The sequence below is a fragment of the Coregonus clupeaformis genome, chromosome 28 (assembly GCF_020615455.1).
Source record: "Coregonus clupeaformis isolate EN_2021a chromosome 28, ASM2061545v1, whole genome shotgun sequence".
Lineage (NCBI taxonomy): Eukaryota > Metazoa > Chordata > Actinopteri > Salmoniformes > Salmonidae > Coregonus > Coregonus clupeaformis.
The window spans coordinates 21,149,687-21,171,299 of NC_059219.1; the positions used below are offsets into that span (position 1 = coordinate 21,149,687).

The 21,613-nt window shown below is 42.7% G+C and overlaps 2 protein-coding genes and 1 long non-coding RNA gene across 13 annotated transcripts; 1 reads left to right on the plus strand and 2 right to left on the minus strand.

Annotated features, from left to right (window-relative positions):
• Positions 1–23: 23 nt before the first annotated feature.
• Positions 24–1,594, minus strand: LOC121542910. The gene is made up of 2 exons (XR_006657569.1): positions 1,552–1,594; positions 24–932 (listed from the first exon to the last, which is right to left on the minus strand). It is a non-coding gene; the product is annotated as an uncharacterized LOC121542910 (long non-coding RNA).
• A 3,169-nt stretch (positions 1,595–4,763) lies between these two features.
• On the minus strand, positions 4,764–16,811 carry rbfox1l (RNA binding fox-1 homolog 1, like). Of its 11 annotated transcripts, XM_045208732.1 has the most exons (13): positions 11,711–11,790; positions 11,148–11,282; positions 10,562–10,630; positions 8,275–8,454; positions 8,085–8,138; positions 7,866–7,958; positions 7,632–7,701; positions 7,165–7,248; positions 6,746–6,884; positions 6,582–6,636; positions 6,412–6,479; positions 5,487–5,568; positions 4,764–5,296 (listed from the first exon to the last, which is right to left on the minus strand). In XM_045208732.1, the coding sequence occupies exons 3-13, from the start codon at positions 10,565–10,567 to the stop codon at positions 5,252–5,254; spliced, it is 876 nt and encodes a 291-aa protein (XP_045064667.1). In that variant the 5' UTR covers positions 10,568–10,630; positions 11,148–11,282; positions 11,711–11,790; the 3' UTR covers positions 4,764–5,251. The 11 variants fall into 11 exon arrangements, with proteins under 11 accessions (XP_045064667.1, XP_041708450.2, XP_041708458.2 ...); XM_041852516.2 differs by lacking the exons at positions 10,562–10,630; positions 11,148–11,282 and adding an exon at positions 16,388–16,811 and having other exon boundaries at positions 7,644–7,701; positions 11,711–11,940; XM_041852524.2 differs by lacking the exons at positions 10,562–10,630; positions 11,148–11,282 and adding an exon at positions 16,388–16,810 and having other exon boundaries at positions 6,582–6,621; positions 7,189–7,248; positions 7,644–7,701; positions 11,711–11,940.
• Positions 16,812–17,483: 672 nt separating this feature from the next.
• On the plus strand, positions 17,484–20,071 carry rps9 (ribosomal protein S9). The gene is given in 6 exon segments (XM_041852513.2): positions 17,484–17,583; positions 18,187–18,299; positions 18,402–18,524; positions 18,853–18,945; positions 18,948–19,038; positions 19,818–20,071. Coding segments are annotated over 5 exon segments (582 nt in total). The 5' UTR covers positions 17,484–17,583; positions 18,187–18,202; the 3' UTR covers positions 19,996–20,071.
• The last annotated feature ends 1,542 nt before the right edge of the window (positions 20,072–21,613 follow it).

Here is a 21,613-nt window from a genome sequence, read left to right on the forward strand (position 1 = left end):
CAGAAGACTACTCACACTGAACATTGACAAAAAGGCATTTATTGAAGAAGATAACTATGATCAGAACTGAGAGACAGCAATGACGAGTGCTGCAGCAATGGACAATCAATCATATTACAGGGACAGTTCAGTGAGTTGATAGATTGACATTCATCACATTCAAAGTCCTGATTTTTTTCTCAACTCATCTGAAATTCCTGCTTTCACATCACTTGACCATCAACATGATTGCACTGTTTCTAGGGATTGGCACTGAACTTTATTCAAGGAACAATATTAAATGTCAAAAGAATATGACAGAAAAGAGACTAAAGAATAGCTCACTATGACCAGAGAGCAGTTTTTAAAGGCATGCAAAGATGGAAGCAAAATAATGAAGAGGAAATTGAGTAGGCTAAAAGCTACAGGGTAAAGAAGCAACAAGCACTGTTAAAGCTACAAGCCACAGAATAGCGATATAAATCCTAATTAGCATGTATTATAGAGAACTACAGATAGGTGGACAGGAAGTTCTACAAGATACACTACTGAAGAGAAGTTCATAATGAAGGAAAATAAGTTATAGGGAGAGAAAAGGACTAGTTTGTAAAAGCACACAGGAATAAAAGGTGACAGACTTGAAAGCAAGATTTGAAAAAAGACATGGAAGGGTCAATATAAATAGAGAAGAAGAGGTACACGAGAAAAGAGAGCCGACTTCAGAGAAAAATGAAAGCTATGGGCATAGAACATGACAGAGAAAAAGGAGAGGAGATGGAAGATGCTGACTAGACTACTAAAAGATGAAAGCAGTTTTTCAGAGCTCAGCAGAAGACAGGAAAGCATTCAGAACAGTGGAATGGAGAAGAAGAAAGAAGAAGAACAGCATAGCAGATAAAGAACTAAACAGAAAGCCTAGAGGGACAGAGAGGAGCAGAGGGAAAGAGGAGGACCTAAAGAGGGACAGAGAGGAGCAGAGGGAAAGAGGAGGACCTAAAGAGGGACAGAGAGGAGCAGAGGGAAAGAGTAGGACCTAAAGAGGAGCAGAGGGAAAGAAGAGGACCTAAAGAGGGACAGAGAGGAGCAGAGGGAAAGAAGAGGACCTAAAGAGGGACAGAGATGAGCAGAGGGAAAGAAGAGGACCTAAAGAGGGACAGAGAGGAGCAGAGGGAAAGAGTAGGACCTAAAGAGGGACAGAGGGAAAGAGGAGGACCTAAAGAGGGACAGAGAGGAGCAGAGGGAAAGAGGAGGACCTAAAGAGGGACAGAGAGGAGCAGAGGGAAAGAAGAGGACCTAAAGAGGGACAGAGAGGAGCAGAGGGAAAGAAGAGGACCTAAAGAGGGACAGAGAGGAGCAGAGGGAAAGAGGAGGACCTAAAGAGGGACAGAGAGGAGCATAGGGAAAGAAGAGGACCTAAGAGGGACAGAGAGGAGCAGAGGGAAAGAGGAGATCCTAAAGAGAGACAGAGAGGAGCAGAGGGAAAGAAGAGGACCTAAAGAGGGACAGAGAGGAGTAGAGGGAAAGAAGAGGACCTAAAGAGGGACAGAGAGGAGCATAGGGAAAGAGGAGGACCTAAAGAGGAGCAGAGGGAAAGAAGAGGACCTAAAGAGGGACAGAGAGGAGCAGAGGGAAAGAAGAGGACCTAAAGAGGGACGGAGAGGAGCAGAGGGAAAGAAGAGGACCTAAAGAGGGACAGAGAGGAGCAGAGGGAAAGAAGAGGACCTAAAGAGGGACAGAGAGGAGCAGAGGGAAAAAAGAGGACCTAAAGAGGGACAGAGAGGAGCAGCGGGAAAGAGGGGTATCTAAAAAGGGACAGAGAGGAGCAGAGGGAAAGAGCGAGGTCTCTAAAGCCGGACAGAGCGGAGCAGGTGAAAAATCTGACCATGAGTGACCTATGAGCAAGGGCACATTAGCCTAAAGTGCGAAAGAAGGCGCACAGGATAAGAGCAGGTCCTAAACAGATGACTAAAGATGGAAAAAGGGAAGAGAGGAGGAGGGACAGAGAGGAGCTAAAGAGGGGCAGAGAGGAGGAAATATATTTACAAAAAAGAGAAGAAATAGACAGCACAGTAGAGTGAAGGAAAGCAATGAGCTGAGAAATAAAGGAAGATGGTAAGAACATTTAGAATCTTTAAATAGGAGAGATAAATAAATGACAGAAAACAGAAAAATTATAAATAGGAAATTAGTTATAGCTTAAAGCTAACAGAAAGATAGAACTCACAAGTCAGGTAAAAGAATCAGAAGGTTGTAATGTTAGTATTCTGAAAGAGTTTATATTAATAGAGAAAGTAAATACCAAAGCATAGAGTGAAGCAGAATTACAGAAATGATCAAAGCCAAGAAAAGTAAAAGTGGCACAGCTAGATGACTACAAGACAGCTAAGAGGACAGTGTGTAAAAAGCAAAAGGAGAATTTAGCAAGAAAGAGGAAATCTGAAATGAAAGAGAAAAGAACTGCAGAAAATCAGTAGCAGAGGAAAAGCGCAATAAAATTCAGAAACCGAAGATGGGAAAAGAAAAAGCAATATTGAGTAAATAGAAGACAGCAAGAGGAAAGATGAAGCTAGGAAAAGGGAAAATAAAGCAGAAATGCTGTTGGGAAAATAGAGAAGAGGGCAGCAGAAGTAAGACGCCAGGAAGGAAACATTACAGTGAAAGAATATAGGACATGTACAATTTAGAGAAAGACATGATGACATACAGAGTCAAGATGGTGAGGAAATTATTTGAAAGTGTCAAGGCAGAGAAAGAAAGTTTAGAAAATGAAGACAATAGCATCAGGCAAGAAGAGGACAGGAAAATGTTAAGAAAGACAGAAAGGGTGAAGAAAGACAGAAAGGGTGAAGAAATACAGAAAATGTGAAGAAATACAGAAAGGGTGAAGAAAGACAGAAAGGGTGAAGAAATACAGAAAAGGTGAAGAAATACAGAAAGGGTGAAGAAAGACAGAAAGTGTGAAGAAAGACACAAAAGGTGAAGAAAGACAGCCATAAGATAAATACAGAAAAGGTGAAACGGATAAAGAGTGAAGAAACATGAGAAAAAGTTTAGCTAAATAAGTTAAAAATTGCTATTAGATTGAAAGAAGGGGACATTATAGATCTGATAGCCATGCATAAAGAAAATAGAAAAAGAACGACGTGTAAGCAGAGGAGTTTGAAAGAGAGAGAGCGAGTGTAATGTTTACTGTTCATTTGTTTATTATCTATTTAACTTGCTTTGGCAATGTAAACATATGTTTCCCCATGCCAATAAAGCCCCTTAAATTGAAATTGAATTGAGAGAGAGAAAGAGAATGAGAGAGAGCGAGAGAGCGCGAGAGAGAGAGAGAGAGTAGAAGTAAAATGGTAGAGCAGCTATTTGAAGAGGTGCTTGATATGTCTCTTTTTCCATATTATACATTGTTACTACGTGTAAAAAATACCCTGATGAAGGCATCACAGTCAAACCGTTGTTGAAATTGAATAATGAAATGAATCAGTAAACAAAGCAGTAAAGAAAGAGAGGGGAAAACATACAAAAACTAAAGATGAACTTTGCATAAAGAAGAGGTACAGCCCATAGGTTGAAACACACAATAAGACCACACAGTAAAGCAAGGCAGGCACAGGGCTGGGTGTCTAGGTCCTATACTGCAGCATCCCTAGAACCAAGCATACAACATTTGAGATACTAAACTCAAATATGAAGTTACATGCGCTGATCTTAAGTTAGGATTCAGTCCATACAGTACAAAGGTACTAAACCAGAAACAGTTGCATAAACATATGCAGACAGTAATTTCTGTAGTGCACTCACAACCTTCTTGCACTGGTATCAGTCAGCCTCAGAGCTTACAGTTATAGTAGAGAAAAGGAACACAGAATATAAGTTTGAGCAGAAGAAGGAAGGACTGCAAAAAGAGGCATTGAAAAAGAGAAATGAAAATGACAGGAATCAAAGAGAGGAGAGGAAAGGGAAACGTAAACAATGTTTTATTGAGAGGTGCAAACAGACAACAGTCAATCTAAAGGACAGGATAGAGAAGGAGAGATGGAACCATAGAATTAGAACTCATCTGATTCTTTCTATGGATGGAACACAGATTCTCAAACAGAATGGAGAGATGCAGGCGAGAGAACAGGAAGAGGAAACCGGACACAACATCATAGAGTTTAACAGGACAGAGGAAATAAGGGAAAGCACCATAGAGGTTACATGCTCGTCAGGCAGAGCGAAAATAAAACCCAGAATGAGGCTGCCATAGAAAAATGATAGAGTGGGTTAGGGAAGTTTGGCGAATAGCTAGTATTTAACATTGAGCATTATGCAAAGCAGAGAGAAGATAGAAGCTCAACAATGAAAAATATAAAGAAATGTTTTGTTACAGTTAATTTGTTGACAGAGAAGTAATGGCTACAGAATGCTCTTTTGACAAGTGAAAAATGTTTAGAATCAGAGGTAGATTGTTAGGAAAACAAAAACAAACGTACATTTTATGCAAATTATAGTTTTAGGGATCTAGAAGCATTTAAAAAAAGATGACTGTGCACATTAACAATACCAGTACCATTGCTGTCTCTCATAGCTTGTGCTTTGTTAATTGAGTATTGATGTCGTCACATACTCCCACACACAGCACACACACATACACACACTTCAACGTCCTCAAACAGTGCGCTACATCATTGACAAAACCAGTGTCATCAAAAATAAGTAATTTAACTGTATAAAATGTCATTGTACTCTACAATTTCATTCTTGAAAAGTCGAAAGCTCAGACGTTGAAAAAAAACTTTTTACAAATGTCACCATGTAGAGAAACCAGTATTGTTGTGCCACTTGAGTTGCAGTATTGTACCATGAAGTCCAGCCAATGAAAAATAAAATGGCTCACATTCAACTCTCTCTGTTAGAATATTGAAAGAGTAGCTTATAAAGCAGGTACGGAGGCAGAAATCTTTACATTCTTAAACCCTGGAACAAATTAGTGGCACAAACAATACAAATGAAGTGTAAAATAAAGGTTTTAAATAACTGTCTATAAATTAGATCAGGCTCTTTATCCTATATGTATTCTCCGATAGAATAAATAGTGAATAGCTACTACAGTATTTACACGTTCAGTCGGTTGGATTTTACAGTCTCCCAAGGGAGGAAGGGGGTCAGACAGGAAGTGACACAGAGCTCAGTGATATCATAACCTGTCCTGCATTGTTGTCCTGGGACTGGCCAATCCCGGACGAGGTGGCGGGGTCACAGAGCGGCTTCCAGGCTACCATTGGGCAGCTCAGTAAGGGGTGAAGCGGTTGTATCCTCCTCTGTACAGACTGGCCTAGAAATAAGTAGAAGATATGATAAATGATGGTGGATCGGTGCCCACTGGCGGGATGAGGCTGATTCCTTTTTGAGGCTCGATTAAAGTCTGGCTCGTGGCTAGAAACAATGGTCTGGATGACATAGTGGGTCACATGAACACTTTAAAAGTTGGAGTGGTACTGCTTATGAGTTTTAAAGAGGCTCACCATTGTTCCGACTCCGTATGCTGTCGTGGGTCCCACTGAATGGTGGTAGGGATCCGTTGCAGCAGCATAAACTCGGCCATATCTGATGGACAGACAAAACAAAACCCAAATGAGAAAACATACTAAACCAGCCTGGTCCCATAGACTAGACGTTACATAGTTAACAAAAATCAGGGAAACTCAAAATAGTATGATATGTTAAGTTTGGTATGGTTACATAAGACAGCAGGATACTTAAGGCAAAAACGAAAGGAGGGTGGGCGGTTCGGAGTGGATGGATGGGCGTATTACGCAAACGTCATGTTCAAATTTCATCACGGACAACGTTGCAACTACTTACTACTTTTTAGCTACTTTGCAACTACTTAGCATGTTAGCTAATCCTTCCCCTAACCCTTTAACCAGGTTGTCGAGGGAATTGTTTTTATTTTTTAATAGGGAACAGACCTGGGACACCAGTAAATTGAAGAACCCTGCTTTAACGTAACTCCTAAACCCTAACATTAACCCTAACCTTAAACCCTACCCAATGTTAGCCACAACAAATTTGAATTTGTAACATATCATACGTATTGCAAATTCGTAACATATTGAACGAATTGTTGTAATTCGTAACATATAACATATCATATGAAATGGATGATGGACGTCCACTAATTAATGCATACCATACCAAATGTAACATATCATACTAATTTGAGTGTCCTGGATGTTGGCTTACTATGTTAGTCCAGGTTACTAAAAGGTGTGCTAGTACTGTGTTAGAACAAACAGTGAGGCCCCTATAGAACAGACTTGAAGACCACAGAACCTCAGCATCAGAGTGCTGCTTATCTCATGTTCTAAGTCCCATTTGAAGGAAAAAGTCCTTCAAATCCTCATACAAACGGAGTCACATTGTCAGTCATTGGGCGCTGCTGCTCACCCATCACTGTACGTTGCTGTGGCAGCGGATGCTGATTGGGCGACTCTGTACGCTGCAGGATACCCGCCCTGATAGGAAAAAATATATTCAGAGACAAGATAAGCTTTTAGCTAAACACAAGTCAGACAGCCTGAAATTAAGATGAAATCAGAAGAAAAACGTCAACTTACATAGACTTCAGCTCCATATAATCCATCTTGGTACACCACACTGAAAGGAGACATTCTATCATTCACACATTAAACAGTGAAAATTAAAAGCATTTACTTACACTTACAATGGAAATTGTTATTAATTATTCAAATATATTTTTTGAAGATAGAAATGATCTTACCCAGGGTAGGCGGGCATGGCAGTGGGTGTGGCTGCAGCAGCTGAGCGAATTGTGTTGTAGACAGCCCGGCCCCGCCCACGCAGCGGTGAGCCCCGATAGGCCAGGGTGGGAGTAGCTACGGGGTAGGGGAAACTGGCAACTGAGGAGGGAGAGAAAGAGAGAGAGCTTACAGTACCCACTAGGATATGTACTGTAGCGACCCTGCCTTCATAAGCGTGTTTATTGACTCCCCCAAGGGAGCATGCTTTCTTAGAGCCATCTATAAGAGAGATTGAGTATCACAGGTGGGATCTGAACCCGGGTCTCCCACTCTGGAAACCCATGTCTTAACAAAAGGATATATTTCCTCCCCTACAAGAGGTCATGAATTCTGATTGTGTTTGAAAATAGAAGGAAAAAAATGAAATAATCAAACTCACCCGAAAACTCACATTGAAACTCACCGGTGTAGAGTTCAGGTGCATACATCGCTCCCATGACAGGGTTGATCTTCCATCCAGGGGCTACGAAGAGAGAGAAAAGAGAAAGAGAGAGAGAGAGAGAGAGAAGGAGAGAAGGAGAGAAGGAGAGAGAGCGAGAGAGAGAGAGAAGGAGAGAGAGCGAGAGAGATGAGAGAAAGATAAAAAGAGAGGAGAGAGAGAGAGAAAGAGAGAGAAGGAGGGATAAGTTGAGAGAAGGAGAGAGAGAGAGAGAGAGAAAGAGAGAGAAGGAGGGAGAAGTTGAGAGAAAGAGAGAGAGAGGTTAAACAACAAGTAAAGGAGAAAAGAGACGGTGGAGGTCATGGAGAGTAAAGGGAACACACAGACACAGTTCAGAAGTACAGAGTGCATGTCCAACCCCTCCCACAGGCCATGGAAAGGTGTCCAAATAACTTTAGGTATCTTACTTGAAACCTCACCATTCACAAGAGGTGTTTGGGGCTTCTTGGTGACTATTCTGGCTGTAGCATTGTTCACCTGCACAGACAGAGAGGACCATTTCTTAGATAGACTGACTGACAGACAGACAGACAGACAGACAGACAGACAGACAGACAGACAGACAGACAGACAGACAGACAAACAGACAGATAGATCGATAGATATTCAAGATAGACATACTATAGATAGTTATTCCTCACCTCAACCTTCCTCCCCTCAACGATCGTTCCGTTCAGTTTTTCCCTCGCTCGGTCTGCTTCCATTGCGCTCTCAAAGGTCACAAACCCAAAGCCCTGAGAGACGGAAGGAGAAACATTTCTGATCGTCCAACTTGTCATTGTCTTGGTAAGGCAACAACAATAGGGCAACCAGGTGTCATTCATTCAGTTTGTAATTTCTGATATTGAGTGGTCTCTCACCTTTGACCCTCTCTCATTAAAGATAATCTCCACATCCAGGATCTTGCCAAATTGCTGAAAGACAAAACAGATCATAATCTTGTCAACAGGTTTTCACCGAGGTTATAAGAGATTACATAATGTCTCGTAGGATGACATCATGTCTCGTAGGATAATAAACCCTGACATAACCACTAGTTGTGTCTCTCACCCCAAACATCTGTCTGAGGTCTGGGTCTCTGAAGCGGAAGGGGATGTTGGAGACGTGGAGGCGTTTGGGCTGAGCCTTGCCTGACACCTCCTCGTCGCTACCACTTCCTGTTCCGCCCCCTGATGACACTGACACGCTCAGAGCCTGGGAGTCAGAGGTCACCGGAACCAGGGCATCGTCCTGGGAGATAGAAGAGGAGGAGGAGAGGAAGAGAGGAAGAAGAAGAGGAGGAAAAGGAAGAATAGAGGAGATGAGGAGGAAAGAAAGGAAGTGAAGGAAGGGGAAAGGAAGGAAAGGAGCGAAGGAAGAAGAGGAGGAAGAGAATAGACAGAGGAAGAGCAGAAGAAGAAGAAAAAGAAGGAGAAAAGGGTGGGGAGCAGGAGGAGGATAGAAGGACAGAGAGCAGGAGAAGGATATAGAAAAGGTTTCAAGGGAAAGGTAGAGAAAGAATGGGGGAGATTACAGAGGAAAATAAGGACATGTTGCCAATTGGTCCATGCACTTGTACACCTCTGAATAAACAACTAATTTACAATTTATTAAAAGGATTCTGAGATAAAGCAGATTTTTTTCTTCAAATCTATCAAAACAGTTCACAAGTTCTGGTACAGTGTCCAATTACAGAGGCATCACATTGCATTAGAAAAATGTTGATCATTTTAATTGAATCAAGTGATCACAACTCAGTCCAAATAAGCATTCAGCACCCAGTGATCCTTTTCAGGCAGGAGTGTGGAGGTGTGAACAGTACCTCATTTTAGTGAGGCGTTTAAATACATGCCCGTTAGAAAATATCAAAAGATATGTACACAAGAGGAGGCTGGTGGGAGGAGCTATAGAAGGATGGGCTCAATGTAATGGCTGTAAAGTTGTTTCCATGTGTTTGATGTGTTTGGTACCATTCCTTCGATTCCATTCCAGCTATTACAATGAGCCCTTCCTCCTATAGCTCCGGGCACCAGCCTCCTCTGAGGTACACTAATAAAATATTAGACTACATAGTCATGTTGATTCAGTTATAACAACCAGCAAATATAGAAAGTAGCAGCTCCCCCAACAGAAAGACTTTGGAGGAACTGTAACTAAATACAATATATCATACTGAACATAATTGTGATGAATTATACTTAGTAATTCATAATAACTAGGTAGTTCAGGTGACATAGATTATATAGACACGTAAACAGTAAGCCTGCAGGAATACATTTTCATGATATAATCTCATTAAAATGCCCCCATGCAAAACCATACAGGATATAGTAATGTGCTTCAAAACCAAAACATTCACTATCCCACAATGCACCACGATGCCACGTCATGTGTTGGTCCTCCAAAAACCAAGGGATTATATGAGTCCAAACCAGAAAATTAAGATAAAAAAATATTGCACCAAAAAATGAGTGAGCGAGAGCAGTGGGGGAGAGAGGAGCGAGGGAGCAGAGTGCAATGTGAAAGAAAATAAAAATACAGCAAAGGAAAAAAATAGCAAAAGTGAAAAATATCTTTCAATTGAAAATCTAAGTGAATGCAGGCTTGAAAGAAGTCAGATAAATATTAATGCAATTCAAAATACAGATCCTAATATGCAGAACTAAAAACACAGGTATTATTAGCATTATAATATAGGAAGGCTGATAGAAAGAGATAGAGAGTGCACAATGTCTTCAGAGCAACGATAAAGAATAAATTAAACAAAAAGATAAAGTGAACAAGGCAGGAACTTGCACAAAAAGCTTGGGTTGGGGTGAGGAGTGGGAGCTGGGAGGCATAGTGCCGGGCAGGGTCAAAGTTGAATGTTCTAAATGTCAGTTTAGGGTCACGGTGCTGCTTTTTTCTGCCAAAGGTTAAAGATCATTACTCAAGATTCCGAGGGGGCATGTATTAATAATGGGGTAGAAACAGAGGGAGGGGGATAGAGAGACACATTCACGCGGAGAGAGAGAGAGAGAGAGAGAGAAAAAGACAGAGAGAGAGAGAGCTTCACACAAACACATACAGTACATACTGTACAGGATACTGCTGTGTTGTTATATACTGGCTTCCCATGGCAACCATAGTTAGGACAGCATGGTTCACACACACACTATCAGAGTCCCATCCACACACACACACACCAGAAACAGGCTTTGGGGAAGTGGGACAGTGGAGAGAGGGTGGGGGGGGAGTGGAAGAAAGGGGTGGGTGGGTTGGGTTGGATGTTGGTGTCATGTCACGATGCAAAATTGATTTCTGAACCTGGCCGATATTTCGGGGGGGTCACCAGGTCGGCCTCCCCCGTTGACCCCACCTCCATGATGTGTGGCGGCGTCTCAACTTTCCCCACGAAAATCAGGACGGACCTTGTAAGTCAGGGGCTCTAGTGATGGAATATATAAACGTGGCCATAAAAGTCAGTTATGACATGAGAAAGAGCTGCTGAGGCAGGGAAAAGGACTTCACAGTCACAATGCATTGACCTTTATTCACCATTCACCTCTGTCTGTGTCTAGAGTAATGACCTACAGTAAATGAAGCCTACCAGGACACTGGACATAAACATACAGTACATGTACATGTTTTCCTCATTATAAGTTCATTAACTGGCCATTGTTCCTAATGAAAATACACAAGTTCCCCATCAAATACATGTCATTTTGTGCTGTAGGCTATATGAAAATAAATACTAGGACATTTTACATTGAACCCTGATAACTTATGCCATAACATATACCAAAATACATTTAAATTATAATCCTACATTGAAATACTGTGTTGTTCCATTCTCCTGTGTTGTTAACTTTTCCTTTCTCAACTTTCTTTACCCCAACCCCCTACCAGTAACCTGATGCATGATCTTACACAGACATACTGCATGTTAACAACTTTGGGATTACCTGCTCTATTTCCAGATAAATGGGAGAGGGGACGAGAGAAGGAAAGAGAGAGAGAGATGGAGGGGATTCACTTTCAAAAACGAATCCCCTCTCAGCTGCCCCTATCTGCTCTGCTGGGTGTCAGGGGAGATTCCCCTACATGGGCACAGGAGTGGAGGTGGGGAGCTAAACATAGAAGTACTATGGTACTCTGTGTGTGTGTGTGTGTGTGTGTGTGTGTGTGTGTGTGTGTGTGTGTGTGTGTGTGTGTGTGTGTGTGTGTGTGTGTGTGTGTGTGTGTGTGTGTGTGTGTGTGTGTGTGTGTGTGTGTTTGTGTGTGTGTGTGTGTGTGTGTGTGTGTGTGTTCCATGTTACTAACAAAGAATTTCCTCAAACTTTGTATGACATGTTGTCGTTGATTAGAATAAAATCCCCTCCTAGAAATATGTTACAAACAACATGTGATTCCCCCCTATACACATACAGTATCTACATATCTTGATTAAAAGGTATCTCTGTCTCTCTATCTTTCCTGGACACTACTTCTATAGTCACACACCTCCAGTCTATTATGTTGTTCTTACCGTGCTATTGGCTGCCAGAGTGTCAGCCCCTTCGTGTTGTGGGCCCTGATAGACTCTGAGCTGGTGATGCTCCTGGTACTCTGAGTTGGGGTGGGCGGGACTATAGTCTAGAGGAGGAAGTCTGCCTGCAGGTGTGGGAGGAGCTTGTCCTGGTGGAGGGTATGAGGGAGGCTGGGCATAGACCTGGGGGAGGGTGGGGTCACCACTGCCGGCCTCCTGGCCGGGCCTCCCTGTGATTGGATGAGAGAAGGGAATTGGTCAATAATCAATCAAAATAACATTGTCATAGTATCTATCCAACCTAGCTGTAGGATAAACCATATTGAAATTATAATAGTGGGTGTGACACTTGTTATAAGAAACAAATTATTCATTAATTACATTAAAATAGACCTTTTTGATTCACAGCATACATTCATTGACAATGTGTGAGTGTATCATGTAAGCACAAAGACCTCAGGCTTCATAGAAGTCATTTTCTCTGAGTCTTTGAGTGTGAAAATATCACCTGGGAAATGTCTTATGGTTGAGTGGGGCTGGGCAGCTTAGATTTGCACAGCTGGTACAAAACTAGAGGCCCTTAAGAAAGATCCACACTACAATCCCATACCTACAGTACAGCTCATTGTGATGCGTATACTATTCCTTTTGAGGATTCATTCACGATTCAGCATCCTTTGAAAAAGAGTATCTGGCAAATATTCAATACTTTACCACTTATGCCAAAGCAGTGCACCTACAAATGTAATGTAATGAAAAAACAACTCAGCACGGAACTGATTCCAGACTAATACCTTCAACGTCATCATAATCATCTAATCAATGTACCAAATCCATTCCAATCCATTGATTATTCAATGTACCAAAACCAACAGCAAGTAAGCAGAGAGTTCACACAGTGAAGTGACCAATTATCACACAATGAAAAGTGATGGTGGTGACACAGACACACAATAGGAGAATAGATGATTGTCTTACCCCGTCACTGCATATCTGATGCTCTGGTACATTGTCCAACAACTGCCACATGTTTTAATGCCAGCTTCCACCCGCCCACTACACCATAAGTTCGACTCAACCACCAATCACATCACAGGAGTGCTGGGGGAAGGGGGAGCAGGGGGGGCTATGCCAGCTGTGGTCATTTGTACCTGTCAATCACTTTTAACCCCTCCTTCCCCTCCTCACAGAAACACACACTAAAAACTAGGAGAGCTACCCACAAATCAGGAATTTCTACATTTAAAAGCTAATACTGTAGCCGTATTTCAACTTGCCCACTAAAAGGTCACCTCTAAGAATACTATCCTTATTAATACCCTGTTATTGCTGACATATTGCCTTGTAGACATTCCTATGCTTTGTAAATATTCATATCATTCCAATACCTTCTTTTTGACCAGACTCTTTGAAGAGACAAAAACAGGTGGGCAACATTTGAGTAGTTTTATATCGTTCACATTATAACACAGTAATAAACCCTTATATCTCTACTCTGAAACCGACCCGAGGTCAACCAGAAGATCGGCAAAGCCATTAGTAGATTTTTGTGTTGTCCTTTACAGTTGTAAACATAGTTAGTGTCACAAGGTCTAAAGGCCTATATATCAGACTGGCTGTAATTTAATACAGATTCATGTTGTTCTCTCCAACCTCTTCTCCTCCTCCCACCTCTCTCGCTATCTGTCCATCAGCTGTTGCACTCATCGGATGGGGGGAGATAGGACTGATTGTGAAATTGAAGAGGGCGAAGTGGAGGGAAGGTGTGAGAGGTGTCATTTAAACCTTGTATGATAAGCTGATTCTGATATGTAACCCAAGGAGAGTGTCCTACATTCTCATAGGTCTAATAAAACAGTGTGTCTACTGCAGGTAAAACAGCAGCATCAAAGGTCTTACTATACTAAGATATGAACTAACACTCGCACTTGTCTTTTCCTGCTAGCACTGACTTTGCTGATAACTTCATTTATTGAAGAAAAATGTAGTTGCTATGATTGTGATATGTGGTTGTCCCACCTAGCTATTTTAAGATTAATGCAGTCGCTCTGGATAAGAGCATCTGCTAAATTACTGAAATGTAAATGTAATGTAAAATGTAAGATATACTATCTTAGTTCACTATAAGTGGAACAGGAACACCTTGTCTGTGTAGGTCTCAGATTCTTCCTATCAAACACTTTCAGTACAAAGGACACGATTTCTCTTCACAGACCACACAGTGTTCCTCCTTTACCTCTGAATTCTTAATTTATAAGTTCCACTGGGAGATGGTCAGGAGTGAGACTGATACATCTTGAGTTTATTAGGTCTCTAGAATAGATTTACAGACATATCATTTACAAGGTTTGTCATTTAGCAGATAATCTTATATAGTGCTTTCAAATGGGCCGAAACAACAACCATATCAAAAAACATCATAGTAAAACCTTAAAATATAAAATGGTATTTACATGTACTACTCTGCATCCGGTCTGCTAATATTGGAAGGCATGGGTGTTGTATATTTGGGTTTATTCCAGGGTTGGCGCATAATAATTCAGCAAACTGTCCTTTTAGCTTTCACATGGCAGGTCCTGGCGATCATGTTTTAGTACACACAGTAACTGGGCCATGTTAGAGGACACGTCAACACAGACACACATGCCTGTATTGTGTCCCTCGCCCCACCTCACCCCCAATATCTGACCTTCCCAAGCTCACACCATACATGGAGAGTGCCAGAGAGGGGGTAGATAATAGAATCTATTTGATACTTGCATTGGCCAGCTTCACACACACAAACTATCTCTCTTTGTCTCCCACTCCCAGTACAGTATTACATTGTCAGTAAACAAACATTATACACAGTATCTCTCTATGTGTCTCAACATTTTTCCTTGCAGTCTTTTTTTGATTGCCACTTGTTCCCCTCTGTCCTTCCTCCCCCTATTCAGCTGTCAGGTTTCAGGGTCAAAGACAGCTCTGAGACAGGTGGTTGCTGGGACAGCTGATGGAGGATTTACACTCCGAAGACGACAGCAAACTGCAGATGTGCCCTTTAAGAGGGCTCATATAGCCGAGGGATACAAACGCATGGACAAAAACATACGCACACACCCTATGGCCTACTATATTCAGTATGTTTACAATGAGTGTACAAAACATATTTCCATTACATAGACTGACAAGGTGAATCCAGGCGAAAGCTATGCTACCTTATTGATGTTAAATCCACTTAAGAGTGTAGATGAAAGGGAGAAGACAGGTTAAAGAAGGATTTGTAAGCCTTGAGACAATTGAGACATGGATTGTGTATGTGTGCCATTCATCAGAGGGTGAATGGGCAAGACAAAATATTTTAAAATATTTAAGAACGGGGTATGGTAGTAGGTGCCAGGTGCACCGGTTTGAGTGTGTCAAGAACTGCAACGCTGCTGGGTTTTTCACACTCAACAATTTCCTGTGTGTATCAAGAATGGACCACCCCCCAAGGACATCCAGCCAACTTGACACAAATTGTGGGAAACATTGGAGTCAACATGGGCCAGCATCCCTGTGGAACGCTTTTGACCCCTTGTAGAGTCCATGCCCGACAAATTGAGGCTGTTCTGAGGGCAAAAGGGGGTGCAACTCAATATTAGGAAGGTGTCCCTAATGTTTTGTACACTTAGTGTATATTACATACAGTATACAGTAATATGGAATAGGTAATATGATCACAAACACAGATCATCAGACATTTTACTCCGCTGGCATGTTCTGATCATAGCACAGTACACTGGTCCTCATCCCCCTACTCAGGCTACACACTATCAGGATATCAGGATACCCCCTTATCTACAGACTGCATGACAGGGCAGCCATCACTCTCTGTGTTAATCTACTTTTCAAGGAACAGGCTAAAAATACAGGGGCTGTGACACAGAGAGACAAGGAAGACAGTTTCCAGACACACATCATATCTGTGCTGGCATTCACCAACGGGTTGTCAGGGACTCACACACACAAACACACACACACACACACACACACAAAACAACCTGTTGGCACCACTGAGACCTGCAGACTAAATATAACTGCCAGTGTGTCCTTGCATTTGAAACAAATGGGTTTGGCCCTATCAACAGTATTTAGGCCTAGATGCAGCTGTTTGCAATCTCATCACACAAATATATGCTGGCAACCAGTTGCTGTGACCCACCACTACATTTTGCTGTGAACTACTCTGAAATAAACATAATAATTTCTTTTGAAATCGAGTTCAATAAACCACTTTGCTATCATCATCGCGACAAACACAAACAGTGTTATTTATATTGCGTAATACTGTGCCTGAATACATTTCATCTGAATGTACCTTTCGATTTCACAGGCCCTCCAACCTGTTGTTTGTGTCATGATGACATGTCATTCCACGGGCCAGTGATTCAGCATATTCAGTGACTCAAAACCAAACTATCTCAATGACGCTTGAGATGAGAGCCATGTATACAGAATTCAATGGGCACCATGTTTGCACCAACAGCTATGCAGGATAGTTTGCTGATCTCTGTATGTGGTTCTGGGTCTACTGACAGAGTACCAAGAATGACATTCAATGCTAGACGCCAGGCCTAAAACATGGTAGGAATAGGGGAGAGAGAAGGAAAGGGAAAACAGAGGGATTGAGAGAGAGAGGAGACAGAGGTAGATTACCTGTACTAGGCTGGGGTAACATTGGGCACCCTGGGGATAGACGGGCAGTCCGTAAGGCTGAAGAATCACTGTAGGAGAAGAGAGCATGGTGCATAGCCTGAAAACCACCAGGAGAGAGGGAACGGTGGGGAGATGGGAGGACAAAAGAGGGTGAAAGGGAAAAGGATGGTATGCTCAGAGGAGATGAAAAAACAAGGCAGGAAAATCTAATAAGAGAGAGTAGAATCCAAGTGAAGAAAACACAGAAGGTCCAAGTGAATGAGAGGAAGAGCAGTAAGTCAGAAGGATAACTGTCAACCATCAACCTCTCAGCTTTGAAAAAATAAAAACAAACTCCCTAAACCAAGAAACAGTCAGCCCATCTAGGTAGGAAGACAGGACATGGCAGAGAAGTTAGAAAGAGCACTGCTGTGTGTCTGTCAGCCTGTCAGTTGGTCGGCCTGACAGACAGAAACACATGTAAAGGGTCCCGTTTCAGGGTGTTATAAATAGTCGCTGTCTCTCTCTCTCTACCACCTCAACCCCCTCTCTCTCAATCTGTCAATTAGCTACTAGGTACCATATGCACACTCTTCTGTTGTGAGTGCATGTGCAACATGTTGTTTGAGTGTGTGTGCTGGTTAGTAGGCTATCACTGTTCTAAAAGCATTAGCTACCCTTGCAACAAAAAAACGAATAAAACAACAAACTCAGACTGGTCCATTTGTTGTGTGTAAATCTCTGCTCTCCGTCTCCCAGTAGCACTGACAGTGGTGGCTGTCAGAGATTTATGTGACAGCTGGGTCTCACACACACACACACACACACACACACACACATACATAGGATGCCGGGCTAACACAACACACACACACATTTTGAGACATTTTCTAAACAATGTTCAATATTCGAACAGAGGCCTAAACAAAAGCTCACAAAATAATACATGGCAACGTTCATTCCGTGTAGTACACTAGACTAGATAGTTGTTTGAAAAGTTCGTTGTTCTTGTTCAGCAAGTGAAAAGAAACGGTTTTGGTTTAACTAACAAAGTGGTAGTTTTAAAGTTGAACAACAGAGGGGGGTATTTCACCAACTGCTGCTTTGAAGTGGGTGTCGTCACATATTGATGGGAAATGTAGTTCGCGGGATCCCATATAAATACAGGAGAAATCCAATTTGACTTCCTCTTTATCGCACTAGCCTGTGGAACACAGGTAATAATGGGCTGTGTTCTTTAGTGTCTGTATTTCCGTAGAAGTAGGGTCGCAATGTTGGGAAGTATTGAATGTATACGTTTAGTTGTGCATTTCGGTAAACGACGAACATCTTTTGTATATTTTTGGCATAACTTCTGCCATATTCGTTCATGTCAGTCGGACACGCACTTTACAACGTGGTTAGCACGCTAACGTTAGCTAGCTAGCAAGAGTGACATGGCGCCGGTGAGGCCAAACGTTAATGTGCTGTAGTAGTCGATGCATCTTCTCAAAGCAATCCTTAGACGCTAGTTACTTGGCTAGTTAAATAGCTAACATGTTCCCAGTGTTGGTTTCAACGGCCATTAGTTACACTAGTTACTTAGTAACTACAAGGATAACCACTAGCGGAGCCTGTCTCAGTAAACTGACCATGATCAATACAATTACATCTACTTATAGTTTGCTAATAGCATAACTGCCTTATTGCACGTGCTAGTATTAATGGGTGTGTGACTTATATGATGGTCTGCAGAATAATTAACATGGGTAGAGATTCATTATGTCCACTTGTGTAATCGCTATATTGGAACTGAAACAGCCATATCAATTATTCCTCAGGCACGTTTGACCAACCATGCCCGTTGCCAGGAGTTGGGTTTGTCGCAAGACCTATGTCACCCCCCGTCGCCCCTTCGAGAAGTCTCGTCTCGACCAGGAGCTTAAACTTATCGGTATGTGTGCAAATAGCAGGTTTTGATTCATATTTATATTGAAACTGCTGGTCTCTAAATATCTTTGTCTTTATTAAGTAAGTTGACTTTAATCTCTCTCAGGGGAGTATGGTCTGAGGAACAAGCGTGAGGTGTGGAGGGTGAAGTTCACCCTGGCCAAGATCCGCAAGGCCGCCAGAGAGTTGCTCACTCTGGATGAGAAGGACCCCAAGCGTCTCTTTGAAGGTACACCACACCTAGATTGTGCTTTGAGCTATATTTTGACTGCTGTTAGAAATGCTTTGAGCTGTTAGCTAGTTAAGACATCGGCCAATGATTTAAAAAATTGATATTCAGATTGTCTGTGGTGTCAAGAATTCCTCGTGAATGAGGCCGTCAGTCAGATTTCCAGATGCCCTAAGTCAGGGTTATTCAGATCTTACCCTACGAGGTCCAGAGTACTGCTGGTTCTGTTCTACCTGAATTAATTGCACCCACCTGGGGTTTCAGGTCTCTATTAGGTCCAGATGTAGTTGAGGGCCCTACCTTGTGATTGAAAATGGTTGTCTTCTAGGTAACGCCCTGCTCAGGCGCCTGGTGAGGATCGGTGTGCTGGATGAGGGCAAGATGAAGCTCGATTACATCCTGGGCCTGAAAGTGGAGGATTTTTGGAGAGGAGGCTGCAGACGCAGGTGTTCAAGCTGGGCCTTGCTAAGAGCATCCACCATGCCCGCGTTCTCATCCGCCAGAGGCACATCCGGTAAGCTGAGGGAGATGGTCACTAGATTGCCATGCTTGAAAGGACAAGTCGGTAGATCATTACACTGGTCTGTTACTTTGAATAGCGTCTATGATACATTTGTGACGGGTTGGTGATAAACCGTTTGTAACATGTATTTTTCTAAAATGTTGTCCTTTCTCACATGGCTACACTAACTGTTCAGGTGACTATTGTTGTGAGGTGACTCAACTCATGGGATACTTTCTCAATCCTTAGAGGGCCTCCGAAACGATAGCGCATCGCTGAGCGCGGTTTAACATTTTCAGCAAGGTCAATTCGGTAACAAACCGTATACCTTGTCTATGACTGCCCAGAGCCAATCCTGCTGATCAAGAGTGGGCAAACAGTTTCAGGAAGGTCAATGCAGTAACAAACTGTATACCTTGTCGATAAGACTGCCCAGAGCCAAGCAAGAGGCAGACTTGCTACCATGGCTTATTGGCTTGACAGGTAATGTATGGGGGATTGCACCTCGGGCAGATATGTGGACCAATGGTCATGGCAAACGTCAAGTGTATGCTGTGTATTTGACTTGTAAGGCAATTGCAGGGTCTTCAATTGAGTTTGGTAAGAGTAGCTTACTCATCAGGCAGGCCGATGATTAAAATGAATATTCAGACTTCCTGTGTTGTCAAGAATTCCTCGTGAATGAGGCCTGTCATTGATGCCAAACTATTATCCCCATCTAGATGGTTATTTGTTTAGGCTATTAAATGGGGGTGGAACATCACTCATTGATCTCTCCTTTCTCCCTCCAGTGTGCGCAAGCAGGTGGTGAACATCCCCTCCTTCGTGGTGCGCCTGGACAGCCAGAAGCACATTGACTTCTCCCTGCGTTCACCATACGGTGGTGGACGCCCCGGCCGTGTCAAGAGAAAGAATGCCAAGAAGGGCCAGGGTGGTGCTGGAGGAGCTGATGAGGAAGAGGAGGATTAAAATGGAGGCTGACTGGGGGTGTTCGTGTCTGACACTTCCTGTTTTTCAATAATAATAAAAATTATTTGACCACAAATTGAAGTGTCATTTTTACTTGATATGTGGTGGAAACTGACACTAGTTTTACAGCCTCTGCAAAGAGAATTTTTAAAAAATCAAAATAACTTCACAGATCTTCATTGTAAAGGGTTTAAACACTGTTTCCCATGCTTGTTGAATGAACAAACAATTAATGAACATGCACCATACCGTAGGCAATTAAGGTCAGTTATGAAAACTTAAGGACACTAAAGAGGCCTTTCTACTGACTGATACCCAAAAAAAAGATGCCCAGGGTCCCTGCTCATCTATGTGAATGTGCCTTAGGCAAGCTGCAAGCAGGCATGAGGACTGCAGATGTGGCCAGGGCAATAAATTGCAATGTCCGTACTGTGGGATGCCTGAGACAGGACGGACAGCTGATCGTCCTTGCAGTGGCAGACCACGTAACCACCTGCACAGGATCGGTACATCCGAACATCACACCTGCAGGACAGGTACAGAATGGCAACTGCCCGAGTTACACCAGGAATGCTCAGACTGTCCGCAATAGGCTGAGAGAGGCTGGACTGAGGGCTTGTAGGCCTGTTGTAAGGCAGGTCCTCACCAGATGTCGCCTATGGGCACCAACCCACCATCGCTGGACCAGACAGGACTGGCAAAAAGTGCTCTTCACTGACGAGTCGGGGTTTTATCTAATCGGGTGATGGTCGGTTTTGCGTTTATCGTTGAAGGAATGAGCGTTACGCCGAGGCCTGTACTCTGGAGCGGGATTGAGGTGGAGGGTCCGTCATGGTCTGGGGCGGTGTGTCACAGCATGATCGGACTGAGCTTGTGGTCATTGCAGGCAATCTCAACGCTGTGCGTTACAGGGAAGACGTTCTCCTCCCTCGTGGTACCCTTCCTGCAGGCTCATCCTGACATGACAATGCCATACTGCTCGTTCTGTGCGAGATTTCCTACAAGACCGGAATGTCAGTGTTCTGCCATGGCCAGCGAACAGCCCGGATCTCAATCCCATTGAGCACGTCTGGGACCTGTTGGATCGGAGGGTGAGGGCTAGGGCCATTCCCCCCAGAAATGTCCGGGAACTTACAGGTGCCTTGATGGAAGAGTGGGGTAACATCTCACAGCAAGAACTGGCAAATCTGGTGCAGTCCTTAATGCAGCTGGTGGCCATACCAGATACTGACTGTTACTTTTGATTTTGACCCCCCCCTTTTGTCAGGGACACATTATTCCATTTCTGTTAGTCACATGTCTGTGGAACTTGTTCAGTTTACGTCTCAGTTGTTGAATCTTGTTATGTTCATACAAATATTTACTAATGTTAAGTTTGCTGAAAATAAACACAGTTGACAGTGAGAGGACGTTTCTTTTTTTTGCTGAGTTTAGATGTGTGATTGTTTGACATTTTATGGGAATAATGTAATTCGGTCCTTTGCTCTGCGTTGGATATTGGAGTGACAACTAGTCTAATTTTATTTGTCACATGCTTTGTAAACAGGTGTAGACTAACTGTGAACTGCTTACTTATGGGCCCTTCCCAACAATGCAGAGAAATAGCTGAAAAATAACA